The sequence below is a fragment of the Suncus etruscus genome, chromosome 14 (assembly GCF_024139225.1).
Source record: "Suncus etruscus isolate mSunEtr1 chromosome 14, mSunEtr1.pri.cur, whole genome shotgun sequence".
Lineage (NCBI taxonomy): Eukaryota > Metazoa > Chordata > Mammalia > Eulipotyphla > Soricidae > Suncus > Suncus etruscus.
The window spans coordinates 23,707,817-23,726,029 of record NC_064861.1 but is presented as its reverse complement, the minus strand read 5'-3'; the positions used below and the strand labels follow the sequence as shown (position 1 = coordinate 23,726,029).

Genomic DNA, 18,213 nt, shown 5'->3' with positions numbered 1-18,213 from the left:
TCTCTGAATTGACCTTGAATGTGCTATCTCACTTGACTTTGCTGACACTTCCTTGAAATCCTGCATCATAGCACTATTCAATCTGAGCTACTACTTACCATAACTTACTTTTTGGTCTGAAACAAAATTCTATAGTCTTGATTCAATATCTAAAATAATAATTACTCATGTTTTATGTTATTGAGAGAATATTAAAAAAAGAAACTACCTTATATCACTTGAGACTCTGCTTCATAAAAGGACTTATCCTGTTAATTAATGATTGTTTTGAATGATCTAAGGTTTATAGCTAAGAATAATGTAAGGGCTTACTGTTCTCAATATTATAGCACTGATTTTATTTATTGGCATGTATATTCATTACTTGTATGATGCTGGCCAAGGGATATAATCTGAACTTTGATTTATTCATTTAGAAACAGAGGACTAATAGTCATACTGTAAGACTAAAAATGAATTTATCAGTTCAGGTCACATCCAGCAATGTGTAGAAGCTAAGTTTAGGGATCACTCCCATTGTGTGGGAAGGTGTGCAGGAGGGATCATGTAGTTGTCAGGGATTGAATGGGGGTTCCGAGCAATGCAAAGGATGCATTCTGGCCCTCTGAGCCATGTTCCCACTCCTGAGAAAGTACATATATTTATTTCATCTTTGGAGCATGTGTCTAGTACATGCTTAATAGTGCCTGCAACCCGACAGGCCCCATAAATTATTGAAGATATATTTAAATCTGTATTACTCAGCATAAAGTAGAGAGAATATAAAAATGAACAAAAATTGAGTCATCCTGATTATCAGGAAGTATGTTTTATACCAAATTTTATAGAGGAATTATAAATTAATGCATACAGGAAGGAAGTTTAGAATAGAATTCTTAGGAGTTACTGATCCTACTCTAAGAGAGGTGTGATTTACATTACTCATAACCACAAAATAATTTTAAGTTTAACTAAAATCAAGACAATACTTGCATTTAATTACATAAAAGAAAGTGAGAAGGAAGAATATATATAAAGACTAGAGCACTTGTGGTAGGCCAATTTTTTTTCTTTTTTTTGTTTTTGGCCACAAAGAGTTGTACTCAGGATCATCACTACTTTCTTTTCTTTTCTTTTTTTTTTTTTTTTTTTTTTGAGGGGGTCATACCCAGCAGTGCTCAGGAGTCACTCCTGGCTTTGCACTCAAAAAATCGATCCTGGCTGACTCGGAGGATCATATGGAACCACCATCCATTCTGCTGCATGCAAGGCAAATAAATGCCCTACCGCTTTTCCTTTCCCTTTCCCTTCCTTCCTCCCTCCCTCCCTCCCTCCCTTCCTTCCTTCCTTCTTTCCTTCCTTTCCTTTCCTTTTTTCTTTCTTTTCTTTCTTCTTCCTTCTCTCTCTCTCCTCTCTGTCTCTGTCTCTCTCCTCCCCAACTCGGATCATATGTAGTACTGGGAGTTAGGCTTGGATCAGTCTTATTCAAGGTCAATGCCTTACCCACTCACTATATGATCTCTCCAGTTCCATGGTAGATTTTGTGGTAATTTTTGTTTGTTTGTTTATTTGTTTTTTAATCACACCCGTTTGATGCTCAGGGGTTACTCCTGGCTAAGCGCTCAGAAATTGCCCCTGGCTTGGGGGGACCATATGGGATGCCGGGGATCGAACCACGGTCCTTCCTTGGCTAGCCCTTGGAAGGCAGACACCTTGCCTCTAGCGCCACCTCACCGGCCCCGGATTTTGTGGTAATTTCTTATTATAGCAATAAAAAGAGTTTTGAATTAATTTATGGTTTAAATTCTAGACATGTCTCTTACTAGGTATAAGACTAAAATAATTCCTTCAAGTCTCAATTTCTATTTCCTTTTCATAAAACCAGGTACTAACAATCTCTGAAGAGATTAAATGACTGCAGAGATTAAATAAAATAGCAGGGAACTGGAGAGATGGCTCAAAGCGCTGGAGCTTATGTCTAGCACATAGAGGTTGTGAGTTCTATCTGGGGCACTGCATGGTGCCCTGAGCATCGCTGGGGTAGCCCAGAGAACCACTGAACTGGAACAGTACCACATCACGGGCCTTAAGCATACCAAGGGCCAAATAGTGGTCCAAGCCTTCCAGTATTGTGAGAAGTAGCCCTCAGGCTCCCCAACACTTCTTGGGGAGTCCCTAGAGTATGTGCATGCACATACTGAGTGCACACATACACAAACATACATCACAATACACACCCAGACATTACATAATAGCTGCATACAAGTATAAATTCAGTAAATAAGACCTCAAATACCAGCATTAAGCTATTAAAAAAACTCTTTACACTTTTTCAAATTGTTGGGATCACAGTTACTCACAGAGATTCTGGGATGTCTTTGAATCTAACACCTTTAATTCTTTTACTTTTTTCTTTTGCACAGATTTCTTTTCTTCTCCACCTTCCTGATCCTTCTTGGCTAGCAAGAAAAAGATGGGGAAAGTATGATTAAAAACAAAAGTACATCTGTCCCTTACCTAAACAACAGTCCCAGCTTCCCAGCCTGAAATGGCTTCTACTTACTTAATCTATTTATACATAAAATTCTTATTCAAGGCTAATTTCCTCTTTGACCACCCAACCTACTATTACTGACTACTGACCCCAATGAGAAAAAAATATCTTGCTTTCATGTCTTTGTTACCAATAATTCTTTCCCATTCCTATCTGTTTGCAGAGAGCAGCAAACTTCTCCGTGAATAAGGAAATATTGTATTTTAGCCATATAATCTACTTCAACTACTTAAAAGCAGTCAGACAATACAGAAATGAATGAGCATATCCATGCAAACTTTATTCATAACAACAGGACGCTATAGGGCTGGAGAAATTTAGTACAGCAGGCCAGACACTTGCCTTGCATGTGCTGACTAGATCATTAAGACCAAGAGTAGGACCAAGAGTAAGCGCTGAACACTGCTGAATGTGGCCCAAATGCCAACTAAAGAAATAAACAAAAACCTGGCAGCTAGTCTTAGGGCTATTAAAGAGAAATAGATCAAGTTAATAAATGAAATCGTTTATTATTAGATAGCTGTAAGTGCTATGCAGAGAAATCAAGTAGGAAAGAGAGCAGGGCAGTTGATGAGAAGATAAATTTCCACTTAAAAGGGAGTGATTAGGAAAGGCCCTAAGTGAGAATGAAGACTTTTTAGAAAGTAGAGAGCAAACCACATGAACAGCAACAAGAAACAAGCATCTCAGACAGAGGGAAAAAATGCAAAGGCATGAGACTGTCTGGTGTTCTGAGAAAAAGAAAAATGGTCATTAAGTTAGACTGAGGAAGGCAGTCAGAAAGGTAGGTAAAAGCTGATTATATAAGGGCCGGAGGGGAGGCACAAGTGCCTGCGCTAGCTTAGGATGGACCGCAGTTTGATCCCCCAACATCCATATGGTCCCCCAAGCCAGGAGCGATTTTTGAGCAATAGCCAGGAGTAACACCAAACCCAAACCCAAACCCCCCCCCAAAAAAAAGAATAAAATCTTTCATTCAGAAATGTACTAAGAGGGGCCAGAGAGATAGCACAGAGGTAGGGCATTTGCCTTGCATGTGGCCAACCCAGGAGGGACCCGGTTTGATTCCCGGCATCTCATATGATCCCCCAGTCTATCAGGGGCGATTTTTGAGTGCAGAGCCAGGAGTGACCCCTGAGCACTGCTGAGTAAGGCCTAGAAACCAATAAATAAAGTTTTTTAACAAAAGAAAAGAAATGTACTAAGAGAGCCAGAGAGAGAGGCAAATCAATGAGCTGGGGTGCATCCTTTGCATGCAGGAAGGAGCCTGGTTTCAGTAACTGGCACCACAAGGACCCCCAATCATCAAGCTGGAGTTGACCCCAACTAAGACTGCCAAGTTTGTTCCATCCCTGTCCCAAATGTTCAACGAAACCACAGGAAAGTAATACAAGCAAAACAAAAATAATAAACATTGGGCGCAAGTCCTTACACACACACATCACTTTCTCATTTTGCAGTGCCAAAGATAGAAGCCATGGTCTCAATCATAAAAGGAAAAAACTCTGCCATTGAGCTGTAACTCTCTGGTCCACTACCTTTTAATATTAATAGTCCAAATATAACAATTAACAGAGAATGATTATAATGTAAGTACCTTACATTATGGTTTCATCTCTGAGGACTTATTCAAATATATTCATCTTCATCTTGAATAAACATATTGACAACTACACAACTAGGTAAAGAGTTAGGCTGCATTCCCCACAAAGTTTTGGTCCTCGGAGGTAGAGCACCTCCATGCACATGTGAAACCACAAGATTGATCTTCAACACCAGCACACATCATTAAGTTGGTTGTATATTCAATGTTGTACATGCAAATGCATGTAAGCAAAAAACACAATCAAGTGTGTGAACTCTGATACCATAATGGGGAAGGAGAAAGAATGAGGGTTGAAGGGTATTATTAAAAAAAAAAAAATCCTGGGGCCAGAGATAGTTCTGTGGAAAAGGGGACTGTCTTGCAAACAGTCGACCAGGGGTTCAATCCACCCAGCACGCTAATGGTACCCCAAGCAAACCATGAGTGATCCCAGAGTGCAGACCCAAAGTAAGTCCTGAGCACTGCTGGTTGTGACCCCAAAACAAACAAAAATAACCATGTGAACATTTGAATGACTCCATCCTTTTCCCTTGCCTAAGCCTTAATTTATATTAAAAGCCACTAATAAAGAGAGAATCCTTGAAATCCTAGATACCTCATGCTCAACATCAATGAAGCAAAATCTCAGGCTCACCTTTTTTTTTTCTTTCATTTTTGTGGGTCATACACAGTGGCACTCAGGGGTTACTCCTGTCTCTATGCTCAGAAATCACTCCTGGCAGGCTCGGGGGACCATCTGAGATGCTAGGAATCAAACCGGGCTCTGTCTGGTGTTGGCTGAGTGCAAGGCAAATGCCTTACACTGTGCTACTGACCAGCCCCAGGCTCACCCTTTTAAAATTCTCTTTCTATCTGCAACTTGCAGATATACTAGTGTATTTTCTAGTCTTATTAGTAATAAGCCATGTATTTTTTTTTTTTTTTGGTTTTTGGGCCACACCCGTTTGACACTCAGGGGTTACTCCTGGCTCAGAAATCGACCCTGGCTTGGGGGGACCATATGGGACGCCGGGGGATCGAACCGCAGTCCGTCCTACACTAGCGCTTGCAAGGCAGAAACCTTACCTCTAGCGCCACCTTCCCGGCCCCAGCCATGTATTTTTTAAGTTTCACGATGATTGTTTCTTAAGAGAACTACAAGGTTTAATCTAGCCAAAATATTGGCCTTGTTTGGGGCAGACATACACAAGTAGCTTGGGCCAAGACTTTCCTAGGCTGAGAGGACAAGGACACAAAACACTGGCAGAGAAAAATTAAACCCAACAATATTCTAGCTTCAAGAAAATTATTTCAAATACAAAGAGGCAGGTTATTCACAAAGTGAAAGGCTGGAAAAATATACATATACAGAACCCTTCAGCCAACAATTTTTTTCAAATGTACAACTGAATACTCACAAAGAAAAATCATATTCTGGGTCATAAAATTAATTTAAACTAACTTAAGGTACGTAAATCATAGAGCAAGTTCTCTGGCCTTAAAAATATTAGACTATTGGGGCTGGAGTGATAGCACAGCAGCAAGGTGTTTGCCTTGTACACAGCTGACCCAGGACAGACCCAGGTTTGGTTCATGGCATCCCATATGGTTCCCTGAGCCTGCCAGGAATGATTTCTGAGTGCAGAACCAGGAGTAATCCCTGAGCACCATTGAGTGTGAGCCAAAAACAGAAGAAAAAAAAAATCAAGCTATACATCAAAATTTTCAAATGTTTGAAAGCAAAAGAACCACTTCTAAATAATGTGTGGCTCTAAGAAAAATCACCATGAGAATATCAATTTCATGTACTTATTTTGTTTTTGTTTGTTTGTTTGTTTGTTTGTTTTTAGGCCACACTGAGTAGTGCTCAGGTCTTATTCCTGGCTCTGCATTCAGGAATCACTCCTGGTAGACTCAGGACTATATATGGTACCAGGGTTCAAACCTGGTTGGCCACGTACAAAGTAAGTGTTGCACTATTGCTCTAGTCCTCAAAGAGAAAATTTAATATACTATACACAAACTAATGAAAAGACATTAACATATAAGGGGCAGAGATAAAGCAATACAACAATCAGTTTATATTTGGAAGGATCCGGGGGCGGAGCGATAGTACGGCAGGTAGGGAGTTTTCCTTGCACGTGGCCGACCTGGAACAGACACGGTTCGACTCCTGGCATCCCATATGGTCCCCCAGCCTGCCAGGGGCAATTTCTGAGTGCAGAGCCAGAGAAACCCCTAAGCATGGCTGTGTGTGGCCCAAAAGCCAATCAATCAAATGAATCAATAAAAAAAAAAAAAAAAAAAAAAAAGGGTGTAGGGGCCGGAGAGATAGGATGAAGGTAAGGTGTTTGCCTTTCATGCAGAGGGTCGGTGGTTCGAATCCCAGCATCCCATATGGTCCCCTAAGCCTGCCAGGAGCGATTTCTGAATGAAGAGCAAGGAGTAACCCCTGAGCACTGCTGGGTGTGAGCCAAAAAAAAAACCCAAATAAATAAATAAATAAAATAAAAAAATAAAGGATCTTAAATCAGTACTCTAATTTCCTATTAAAGACTATAGAAAGATAACCAAAAGAAAACAGAAAGGACTGAAAAAGAGCAAAAATCAATCATAAAAAACAACAGAAGGAAAAAATTGTCTACGGTCATACCACCCTGAACATGCCCGATTTTCTCTGATCTTGGAAGCTAAGCAGGGTCGGGCCTGTTTAGTACTTGGATGGGAGAGGGAAAAATAAATCAATGATCCAGAAAGCTATTTTTAAAATAGACCCAATAAAATAAATTTGCGTGTCATCCTTTCGCAGGGGCCATGCTAATCTTCTCTGTATCTTCCAATTTTAGTATATGTGCTGCCGAAGCAAGAAATCTGTAACTGGCTGTGATCAATTAATTGTAAACATCACTGCATTCGGACCAGCTCCAATAAAATAAATTTGTAGAAAGTTTTTATGATTAAAAGAGAATTCATATACTACTAAAATTAAGAATGTGGGAATAACACTAAAGGGGTTACAATCATTGAAAGGAAGATAAGAAAATACTAAAAACAAGTTTGAAAAATTAGATATTTTATAGGACATAGGCCATTTCTCAAAACCTACAAAACTACCAAAATTCAATCAAGATTTAACAGATAACATGAATATTAATAAAAATATTTGGAAAATGGATTTCATATATAAAATTCTCCTGAAAAGGAAATCTCCTAGCCACTTAAGATTTCAATACAAAGACTTCTACCAAACATTTAAATAAAAATTAAAGCCTACCTGACCTCTACTAGGTTAACTGGAGTAACCAACTTCCAACCTTGTTACTTGTTACTCATTGGTTGAAAACACTTTTGGACGAAGCACCTTTTGGATTAATGCCTTAGACCACTTGTTCTCCACCCCAGGGTCTGGCATTTCCTAGTAAAGACCTTGAGTCTCAGGAAAAAGTCTCTTGTGTTTCTGGCTTTCCTCCACTGAGCTATCTGCTTCTTAGGCATGGAAGGCTTGTGTGTTGAAGTTCCTGAACCTGTTTTATCCCCTTAATGGTGAGTGGATTATTTCCTACATCAGCATTTGCTTCTAGACTCATGTCTCCCCAATTTCCTGGGTTTGGGGAATGAGGCTTCTGCTTCATTTGGCATGCTAGGGAGACCAGATGAGATGCTGGGGACCAAATGCCCTTCCTATTGTACTATTGCTCCAGTCTCTAGAACTATTTTCATAATTTGCTTCAGACTATACATTGCAAATGCATAGAAAGACAATTATTGAATTTGTTTACTGCTAACAGTTTTTCATGAATTCTGTAGGATGCTCTTTATGTGCAAGATCATGCCTTCTGTGACTACAGAATAGATTTCTTGGGTGTAGGGTAGGGGCTTTTGGGTTACACTTCCTTAAAAGAGGTCTATCCCTTTAAGCATGGAGAAATCTGTCAAATTGATAACTAAGTTAGAAACAGTTGTGGGGTGGGGGGAATAAGAACCCCCAGCTGGAGTGAGAGGATGGGGGCAGGGGTTGTTTGGTTGGTTGGCTAGTTCTCATGGTCATGGTTATTTCTTTTTAACATTTTCTCCTGTTGCTCCTGGATACTGGCTGGATTTCCAGAATGACTTTGTTGAAAGGATGGTTTACTGGACTAGAGATTTCTGTTCTAAGGCCCCTGCTTTCCCTATCCTGCCAGTTCCCTATTAAACCCAGTCTGAAAAAAAACCCTGTCTAGCCCGAGTCATTCCTGTTCAGCCTCAAGCAGGTGGTTGTTCATGACAAGGGCCAAATGAGCCAGCAGTTCAACATGTAGGCCCTGCAGTGACCCAAGCACTACTTGCTTCATCATGCTGGTGCTCAGTGGCCTCCAGAGCCACACCTGGCAATGCTTAGGGGACCCTGTGGTGTCAGAGATCAACCAGGGTTGTCTGCAAGCATTTACCTTATTGCCGTACTCTCTCTGGCCCTATTAAGAACTCTAGTGAGTACCCAGGTTTGACCGCCAACTTCCCGTATCCTCCCTCCAAAAACCACCAAGAGTGATTTAAGTGTAGAGCTAGCAGTAACCTCTGAACCAAACCAGAGTCCTGATGGGGCACTAGAGATACAGCACAGGAGATAACATCTTGTGTAAGATGCATCTGACAGGGTTCAATCCAGACCCCTGAGTACCTCAGGAGTGGATCCTGAGCACAGAGCCAGGAACAGCCTTGAGCAATGCTGGGTGGGTTCCTACCACCAATTTTCATGGACTTTCACTACTTTTATTTCCTAAGAGCCTTGGCTAGAGCAATGCAAAAGTTGCAAGAGTGGGCATCCTTTTCTTGTAACTAAACCTTGAGACAAAATTGTAAGTCTTCCACCACAAAATATGATCCAAATTGTGTTTTTCCTTCAGGTGCCCTATGTCAGGTTGAAGAAATTCCCTACCACTATTACTTTACATCTTTTAAAATAAAAAGAAATTGAATGGGGGGGGGGGGGTTTAGGCCACAAATGGCAGCACTCAGGGGTTATTCCTGGCTCTATGCTCAGAAGTCACTCCTGGCAGGCTCAGATCATACGGGATGCTGGGATTCAAACCACTGTCCATCCTCCATTGGCTACGTGCAAGGCAAACGCCCTACCACTGTGCTATCTCTCCGGCCCCCCCAGAAATCAGATTTTTTAAAATATTATCTGTGGTTCTAACAAGATGATCATGTGATTTGTATTTTTTTCCCATTGATAAGATGAATTTCACTGAGTAATGAGTGCTAAATCACTCTAGTGATTCATCACCCTGGAATAAATTCCACAAGACAATCGTGTATAATTATATGTCTCTGGGTTCAATTTTCTAATATTTTGTTAAGAATTTTTACATTTACATTTATAAATTATATTACTCAGTCTTTATTGGTCTGACAAAGATGCTGCCCTCGTTTTCTATTTCTTGGGATTCTTTTCTGTTTTGTTTTGTTTTGTTTTGCTTGTGGGCCACGCCTGGCGGTGCTCAGGGATTACTGGTGGTTCTGAGATCAGCAACCTCTTCTGATGGTGATCAGGGATATGGTGAAATGGATACTGGAAGCTGAATTTGGGTCGGCTGATTGCAAGGACAACACCTTCCTTATCTATTGTACTATTGCTCTGGTGCTGGTTCACTCATTTCAGATTCTAGTACATTAAGTCTTACCTCCAACCACCACCTCAGGCCATTCTAGCTACAGTCTTAGCATTTGCTGATCTTTTCTTTTTTTTTTTTTTTTTTTTTTTGGTTTTTGGGTCACACCCAGCCAATGCTCAGGAGTTACTCCTGGCTGTCTGCTCAGAAATAGCTCCTGGCAGGCACAGGGGACCATATGGGACACCGGGATTCGAACCAACCACCTTTGGTCCTGGATCGGCTGCTTGCAAGGCAAATGCCGCTGTGCTATCTCTCCGGGCCCTGCTGATCTTTTCAATGAACTAGATATTGTTTGTTTTGTTGTTTAACCAGATATTAAAATAAAAATAGTTTAATGATTTTTTTCCTAGTATATATTTCCTATTAACTTCTAGCCTAATTTTTATTATTTTCCTCTACTTGCTTTGGGATGTTTGCTCTCCTTTTTAAGTGTCTTTGTTAGAAAGAGTGGTTCTAGGGCCCGGAGAGATAGAACAGCGGCGTTTGCCTTGCAAGCAGCTGATCCAGGACCAAAGGCGGTTGGTTCGAGTCCTGGTGTCCCATATGGTCCCCCGTGCCTGCCAGGAGCTATTTCTGAGCAGACAGCCAGAAGTAACCCCTGAGCACCACCGGGTGTGGCCCAAAAACCAAAAAAAAAAAAAAAAAAGAGTGGTTCTAGTCCTACAGTCCAGCACCAGCCAGCCATAAAAGGGGTCTACCCTTTAAGACCCTAATTGTGACTGGCTGGCTGAGTCTAACCCACCCCCACTCCACCCCCCCAAGACTGGAGGTGGAGCGTGGTTGGCAGTTACAAGAAGACAGTTGAAGGAGCAATGGGATTGAACTGTTTCTACTTCTAGCTATGGCTTTTCTTCCTGATTTGGACAGACCTTTGGCTACTTTCGGCTGTATCCTTTTACTTTACATCATATACCTGTTCCTTTTACCTGGCCCTCAATCTGATGTGACACTGGTCCAAATCCATCTCTCTCTCTTTTTCTTTGTCTTCTCTCTCTCCTCCTCTCTCTCCTCATCAGTCTTGCCTGCAGTGTGGGCCCATCTCTGGCAGCTCTGCTCTGACAGGTGGTGATGGGGGTGCCCTTCCAGTAGATCTGGGGATCGAGTCTGGGACTCTGTTGCTTACCAGCCCTTTCAGCTAACTTCTCAGTCATCTTTTCAGTGTCTTACAGTGGAACCTTGAATACCGACAAGATGAATCTTCCTTAATATAGGAATTATATCTATAAACTTCCCTCTGAGCACAACTGAGTCCCATAAAATTTCATTTTAATTTTCTGATTTGTTCTTTATATATTAGTTATTTAGAAGTATATGCTATATTTTCACATATTCATGAGACTAACAAAATCAGTATTTTCACATTTCATTCCATCATGTAGAGAAACCATATTTACTGTTAGCTATAGCCTTCAATTTATGCAATTTTGTTTTATGACTTAAAGTACTGTCTAACTTAAGAGTATCAACAAGGAGAGAGAAGAGCTATTAGGTCCCCAGTTTTCTTAGGCATCACCTCTAAGGCAGAACTTCATTTCAGAGGAGAAGATGGATGGGGGAGGGAGCCTCAACTCATTTCTTGACCATCCCACACAGGCCTTTCTTTTCTGGGGTCAGATGAATGAGAAGTCCTATGCATTTCTCGGGGAGAAATCCTCTAAGTAGGCCCTGAAAGAGATGAAGCCTTGTGCTTTCGGATGTAAACTTCTGGAACAGAGCTGCTGCCTTGATAAAGTAGGAGAGGCAGGAAGTTATCTTGGTACAAATATCTTAAACTCTCATCTAAATTTCTGGGGTTTTGTATATCTTTTTGAATACACATATCATGAGCTACTTTTCTTTAAGACCATTTCAAGATGGTTCTCAAATAGTAGCCATTGTGGGGCCAAAGAGATAGCTCAATGGGCTAGAGCACGTTTTGCTTGTGGGAGACCTGGGGACAATTCCTGACACCATGTGGTCACCTATGCACTACCAAATGTGACCCCGGAGCACTAAACCGAGAAAAAAAAAAAAAAACCATATTACTGCTGGGTATATTCCGAAAACAAAGTAATAGTTGCCTTTGAATGAATTTGGTAGTAAGGTGGAAATACAGTAATTTCATGGACTAGATTTAGAAATAATACTATTATAACCATACTACTTCACCTACAGAAAAAGAAAAACAAATAAAAAAAATCTACTCTCCACTCCATGATTAGGCTCCTTTAGTAGAGCCACCTGTAATATTCTGTAGTATGTTGCCAGCACTGAACTCAGGCACAAGACCCTCCCCCACTCTTCCACAAATCCCTAGCCCCAATAAATTCTGTTGAGGGGGAAAAAATATTATGGCAGTTTCAGAGTTTCTAGTCAATCTGGGTGCTGGAGAAGACAGCACAGCACAAATAGCATTTGCATTACATGCAGCTGATCTGGATTTGACCCCTGAGCACAGAGCTAGAAATAAGACCTGAGCACTGCTAGGTGTGGCCCCAAAATTGAAAGAAAAAGGTCAATTCTGGAAATACAGTACAGCAGGTAAGATACTTTCCTTGAATGTGGTTGACAAGGGCCTAATACCTGGCAACTCATATGGTCCCCTAAGCACCAGCAGGAATGATCTCTGAGCATAGAGCCAGGACTTAATACTGACTCTTTTGGATGGGTCCTAAAGACCAGGAAAAAAAAAGTCAATCCTGAGTTTCCTCTTTAATTTAGTACACTAGGTCTTTAAGCCTGTAGAATTCTTTTAAGTTTGCTTCTATGTAATTATTTTGGCTTGAGGTAATATCTAGTGATGTTTGGGGCTTACTCCTGACTCTGAGCTTAAAGATCATTTCTGGTGGGCTTGGGGGATCCTAAGGGGGGCCAGGGATAGAACTCAGATCAACTGTGTGCAAGGTAAATACCTTAATTCCTGTATATCTTCCTGATTTTGTTGTTTTGGTTTTAAAAATTGCTAAAGACACATCAGCCTTCATCAATCATTAATCTGGTTAGTCAGCAGCCATGAACACTAAGACAAGAACCTCTACCAGCAAAAAGATATAAACTGCTAAAGGCTAAAGATAATAGTTTATACTCTTAGCAGTCAAGTGTTTTAATTGCATTCATTTTTTTTCCAGACATAATAGTTGGGTACACTTAACATAAATGAAATATCTTCTCACTCTCCTCATCAGGGATCTGCAGAGTGAGACTGGCAGGGCTGCCATAGCACATGTCAAAGCCTCTGGGCAAATTGGATTGGCAGGGGAATTCTGGGCCCAAGGCTGTGTTGCTGTGGGGGCCTCTGGAATCACACCCAGGGTGGTGCCTGGGACTGAATAGTGGTTGGCTGTCAAACAAGCATCTTAACCCTAGTACTTTAACTCTGGGACCCCCAACAAGAGAAGGGTCAGGACTGTCTCCATTTTTGAAAACCAAAAAACTAGTATGACTTGACTGACAGCAATATTTGCTTTATGTAAGTGATCTGGAACTATGTTATCTGGAACTGTGTTATCTCCAAGGTGTGTCTGTTATGGAAAAATTAACACCCATCATACATAACTAATAAAACAGCAAATAGAAACTTGGAAAAAATACAAAATATGTGAATGCATAAAAAACTTGACCTACCTGACATATTAAAACAATGCATCCAACAATGGCAAATAAAACCTATAGCACTACAAGAGAAATATCATTCTCTTTTTGTTTCTGAGCCACCTGTGGCAATGCTCAGGGCTTACTCTTGGCTCTGCTCAGGGATCACTCCTGATGGTGCTCAAGAAACCACTTTTATGTGGTCACAGGGGATAAAAACCAGGTAGGCTATATACATGGCAATCACCTTACCTGTGTTTTCTCTCTCTGACCCCAGAGCTCTCTTTAAAAGGACTTTAAAAGTCCTAGTTTAGGATCTGTAACTACAAAAACCTGACAGCAACAACTTTGATTGTAAAGAGCTTTTACTGGGACCACAGAGAAAGACTTTGGGGTGAGACAACTTAGCATTCCTGGAGCCTGGAGTTGGTCTCATGCCAGGATACTTCTTGGTAAGGTCTCCCTGTTTTTTAGGCCAAGCGTTTTTTATTTTTTTTATTTTCCCATATTTTGCTGTGCCTATGCAAACAACAACAACAACAACTGCCACCCATACCCCCCACACACACACTTTTATTGTATTTTTATCTCTTTTTTAAAAAAGAGCTTACTAAACCTGCTATTGTTTTAATGACTTTATTGGTGATACAATAATTTTCACAAATATACTTGCTACTAAACTTTTTCTTCAGTTATGTCAACTATGTGATGCATTTTCTTTCAATAAAAAAATTATTTTCTAAGTCCTGGAGGCTGGAGCAATAGCACAGCAGTAGGGCGTTTGTCTTGCACATGACTGACCCTGGACGGACCTAGGTTCAATCACCCGCATTCCATATACTCCTCTGAACCTGCCAGGAGCAATTTCTAAGTGCATAGTCAGGAGTAACCCCTGAGCAGATGTGGCCCAAAAAAAGGTCCTGGTTTTATGACACAAATTCTGAACTACTTATAGATGAAATGCTATAACTAGGACAGACTTGAAAATAACTGGGGTAGCAAGGAAAAGGGTGATACAGAGAGATGTAACAAGACTGGCCTGAGGTTAAGTTTTTCAAGTTGATGATGGAGACATGGCTAATCATACTATTGCCATCACACACAGAGAGAGAGAGAGAAAGCTGGGACAGAAGTGAATATGCAGAGGCAGAGAGGGAAGTGGGGCACCTCTAGGGTGATAAAAACTTCAAGAACACAGGCAACTTGCCTGCCACCTTGCTAGTTTTTGTGCTTACATTCTTCACAACATCACTACCCACTAAAGGACACAGTAGTGAAGGACCAACCCAAGGGCTAATTTTTGGATCCTATGAACAGATCCCTGCCTCCCCTGGAGAATACTGGCATCATTTACAAGAACCTTCACCCACCACCCCATGGTGGTAGTCTATGGCCACCTTTTGAATTGTATGTTGTTCTTTCTGCCTGTGGCCTGTCCTTTATTAAATATTCTTCCCCCTACCAGTCTGAGTGCTCTTTCTTGAGACCATAGATCCTAGCAGTTCTCCTCCATCACTTACACACATATATGTGTATGCTATATATGTATTTGCATTTGGTTTTCTATATTTTCAAATATGTGAGGACTGTTGGGAAGGGGATGTTTGGGGCCACACTTGGCAATACTCAAGAGTCATTCCTGGTTCTGCACTAAGGAATTACTCCTGGTATATTTGGGGACCATATGAGATGTTGGGGATCAAACCCAGACTGGCCACATGCAAGTGCCCTACCCACTGTACTATCACGCAGTGACGCTAGGGGTTACTCCTGGCTCTGTGCTCAAAATCGCTCCTGGCAGGCTAGGGAGACCATATGGGATGCCAGGATTCAAACCATCATCGGTCCTGGGTCAGCTGCATGCAAGGCAAATGCCCTACTGCTGTGCTATCTCTCCAGCCCTTCTTTAGCTGTTTTTAAGCTAAAATGTTTCCCCAATGTATTTAGGATATTTGAATTTTCTCAGAAAACTGAGTGAAAAGGAAACCTTTTCTTCCCAATCCTGTGATTGCAATATCACCCTTTACCTTCCTCCACCAGAACTCACCTAAACCCAGACTCTAGCTCAGACAATGGTGATGCCCTGCCTGCTGCCTCAAAGCCAGTCCTATCTCCTGGCAGATGTCCAGGGGTCAGACACTACCCTGCCCTTGGCCCAGCTGGCAGGGACAACAGCATACAGGGCTCAGGATGAAAGATGCAGGCTGCCTGCAGCAAGGTGAGTCCCTAGTGAACAAGCGCTGAGTAAAGGAGTATGTGGCAGTGCCTCAGCCTGTCTCCCTCCCTCAGTCAGGCTCCTCCCTGGCTGAATTCTTTTCCTGCGTCACAAATACAAAATGGAGCTAGTTGGGAGCAAAAACAATCTGTCTAAAATGGCTGAAATGCAAAAGGGAGTGCCAGGCAAGAAAGCAAAGGGAAAGGGCACCCCCTGCTGTCCAACACGGGGACCCCATTTTTCTTCATTCAATATTTTTCAATATGTCAAAAGAAATCCTACAAAATCCAACCCAATTTTGTCTTGAATCTTGATAAATACTGAATTCTTAAAGACAGAGACTAGAAATGGAAACTGAGGCACAAAAAGGGAAAAGAACAGTTTTCAGTCTCTCAAGACAGAAGAGTCATGGCATAGAGTGAGTAGCCCTGAGCTTTGTTGTGATTAGTAACAGTTCCTAAGGGCCCACACAATGGGAGGGAGGTCTGTCTTGGCAAAGTATTCCCCAAATTCAGCAAGGAACTCCTGGTCCCCACAGTCCCACAGTTCTAGTCATCACTTCCCCAGGAATTCCTGTTGCAGGCTTCTTTCAATGAAGACCACAAACAGGAAATGGAGGAGCGGGAGAGCTCTAAGAACTGCAGGTGGGAGTAAGGAAGTGGGGTAGGAAAAAGGGCATAGGGGAAATACACTGGGGAACATAAGCTTGCTCTACAGCTCTGTAACTTTGGGGCTAAAAGACTAAGGATGAGCTGTAAGCAATGCAACTCCACCTAAACTTAGTTCTCATTTTACTCAGAATCACTCACCACTTACTCTGCTCAAGCTGTGGCCTGCAGCATGTGTTCTACATCCTCCAACATTTTACATCACATGTTCCTTGAGTAAATCAAGTCATTTATGACAAAAAAGAAAATGCATGAAAGAGGTGGAAAAAGTTGAAACATGTTGAAATAAAATCCATGGGTTCAAATCTCCGAGTTCCCACAATTTAAAGGAGGTTGCACAAACATGGACTTTAGCTGGTGTCCATTAAGTGATGGAATAGAGTAATTACAACACAAGTGCACAAAATCATAATTGTTGTGGTGGGTTTTTTTAAACCAAGTCCAGATACCACTGCAGTTTTCTCTTTGTGGAAGATCCTTAGATTCCTGAGCACATTTGAACAATGAGAACAATTTCTAAGAATCCTGAAGATGAAATAAACTGAGGTAAGGTTACAAGTTCACCCAGCCATGCCTATTAAGTTTTATAAAAGCTCTGACTCCAAGATGAGGACAAAGAAAGCAGGTTCTTCCACATGCTAATATAAGAAACTGCTCTTATGGAGTTTATACTCCTCAAAGATGTTCATTCATGAGATAAAAACTAAAAAAGTCAATAGCATGCACCTAGCAGAGGAGGGGAAAGCAGAAATAGGATGCCAACTGGACAGCTGTAATTCTTAACCCCAGCAAACAGAATCTTCTCACCCACCTCTTAAATCCAAACCAATCCCCAGCTGCTAAGTCTCCCATATCAGAAGAGAATCACTGTAAACTATAGAAAGGAATGATGCAAACTGAGAGGAATGGCTAATCTGAGAATAAAACTAGAGAATTTTAGGTTGGAGAGATAGCACAGTGGTAGGGCATAAGGCAAATGCCCTAAACAACAACAAAAAATAAACCTAGAGGATTCTAATGTCACAAGAACCAAGGTCCAAGATTTAAGCAGAAGGGAGTAAATCCAACTCTTAAAGGGAGGCAACAAGCAATATTCAGAATTTGTGCACTTTACATAGCATTTTGAGGACACAGTATGATTAAGAGTTTCTCTCAGCCTCTTTCCCAGCATACCCAGGACTGTGACTCAGTTAGGGAGTACAAGTGAAAAGATCCACTTTGAAGATGAGGGTGTAGAGACTGGATGAACAGGCACAACCCTATGCCAGTCAGCAAAGGGTGAGGACAGGTTATGCAAGGGCAGACATCACTGGGGGGTACTAAAACAAAGTTTTTACTTTCTTTAAAAATGTATCAGAATCTAAATCCTAGCCACACTTTACAACCAATAAAAAATCCTCAGTGTAGAGCCTGAGACAGACAAGGTTTATGACTTACATGTGGCCAACTGGGTTTGATCCCAGCACTGCAAATGGTCCCCCAAACACTGCCACAAGTAACCCCCTGAGCACAAGCTTCAAGTATGACCCCCAAATCCCCAACACAAAATGATTCCAGAATCTGACTTAGGAGGCTCCTTCTCATACCATGAGAGCCTTTCTGTCTTTTCCTTTTTTCCTTTCTTTTCCTTTCTCTTAAATTAGAAATATTTAAATTAGATATTTTCTGAAAGGGAAAACAGAAAAGAAATCTCAACAAATAACGTTCCTTTCATTCTCCTTTTCCCCCTGAGATTTACTTGTTAGAGAGATCACAGCACTGATGGCAGATGAAAGGCCAATCAGCACAGTGCCAGGGAGAAGAGGCTGCCCGGAACAAGCCTACCTGCTGGTCATTCCCTGACTGCCTGAGGCTCTGAGCCCCACAGATATGTCACATTCTGCTTTGACATACACTAGCTAAGATAATAAAGTGACACTAATTCTGTACTCCATGTTTCTGTTATGTAATGAAGACAAATCTATGAAAAGATATTGGCTTAGTTATTA

General features: G+C 41.3%; 1 protein-coding gene and 1 non-coding gene across 2 annotated transcripts in view; both read right to left on the bottom strand.

The window, feature by feature from the left end:
* The window catches only part of DIAPH1 (diaphanous related formin 1), a 109,119-nt gene that overhangs the window by 16,213 nt on the left and 74,693 nt on the right, over nucleotides 1-18,213 (bottom strand). Inside the window, exon 19 of the mRNA XM_049786978.1 lies at nucleotides 2,340-2,438. Within this exon, the coding sequence (XP_049642935.1) occupies nucleotides 2,340-2,438 (99 nt within the window). The remainder of the gene's footprint in view (nucleotides 1-2,339; nucleotides 2,439-18,213) is intronic.
* Nucleotides 6,883-6,984, bottom strand: LOC126029211 (U6 spliceosomal RNA). The gene has a single exon (XR_007502856.1). It is a non-coding gene; the product is annotated as a U6 spliceosomal RNA (small nuclear RNA).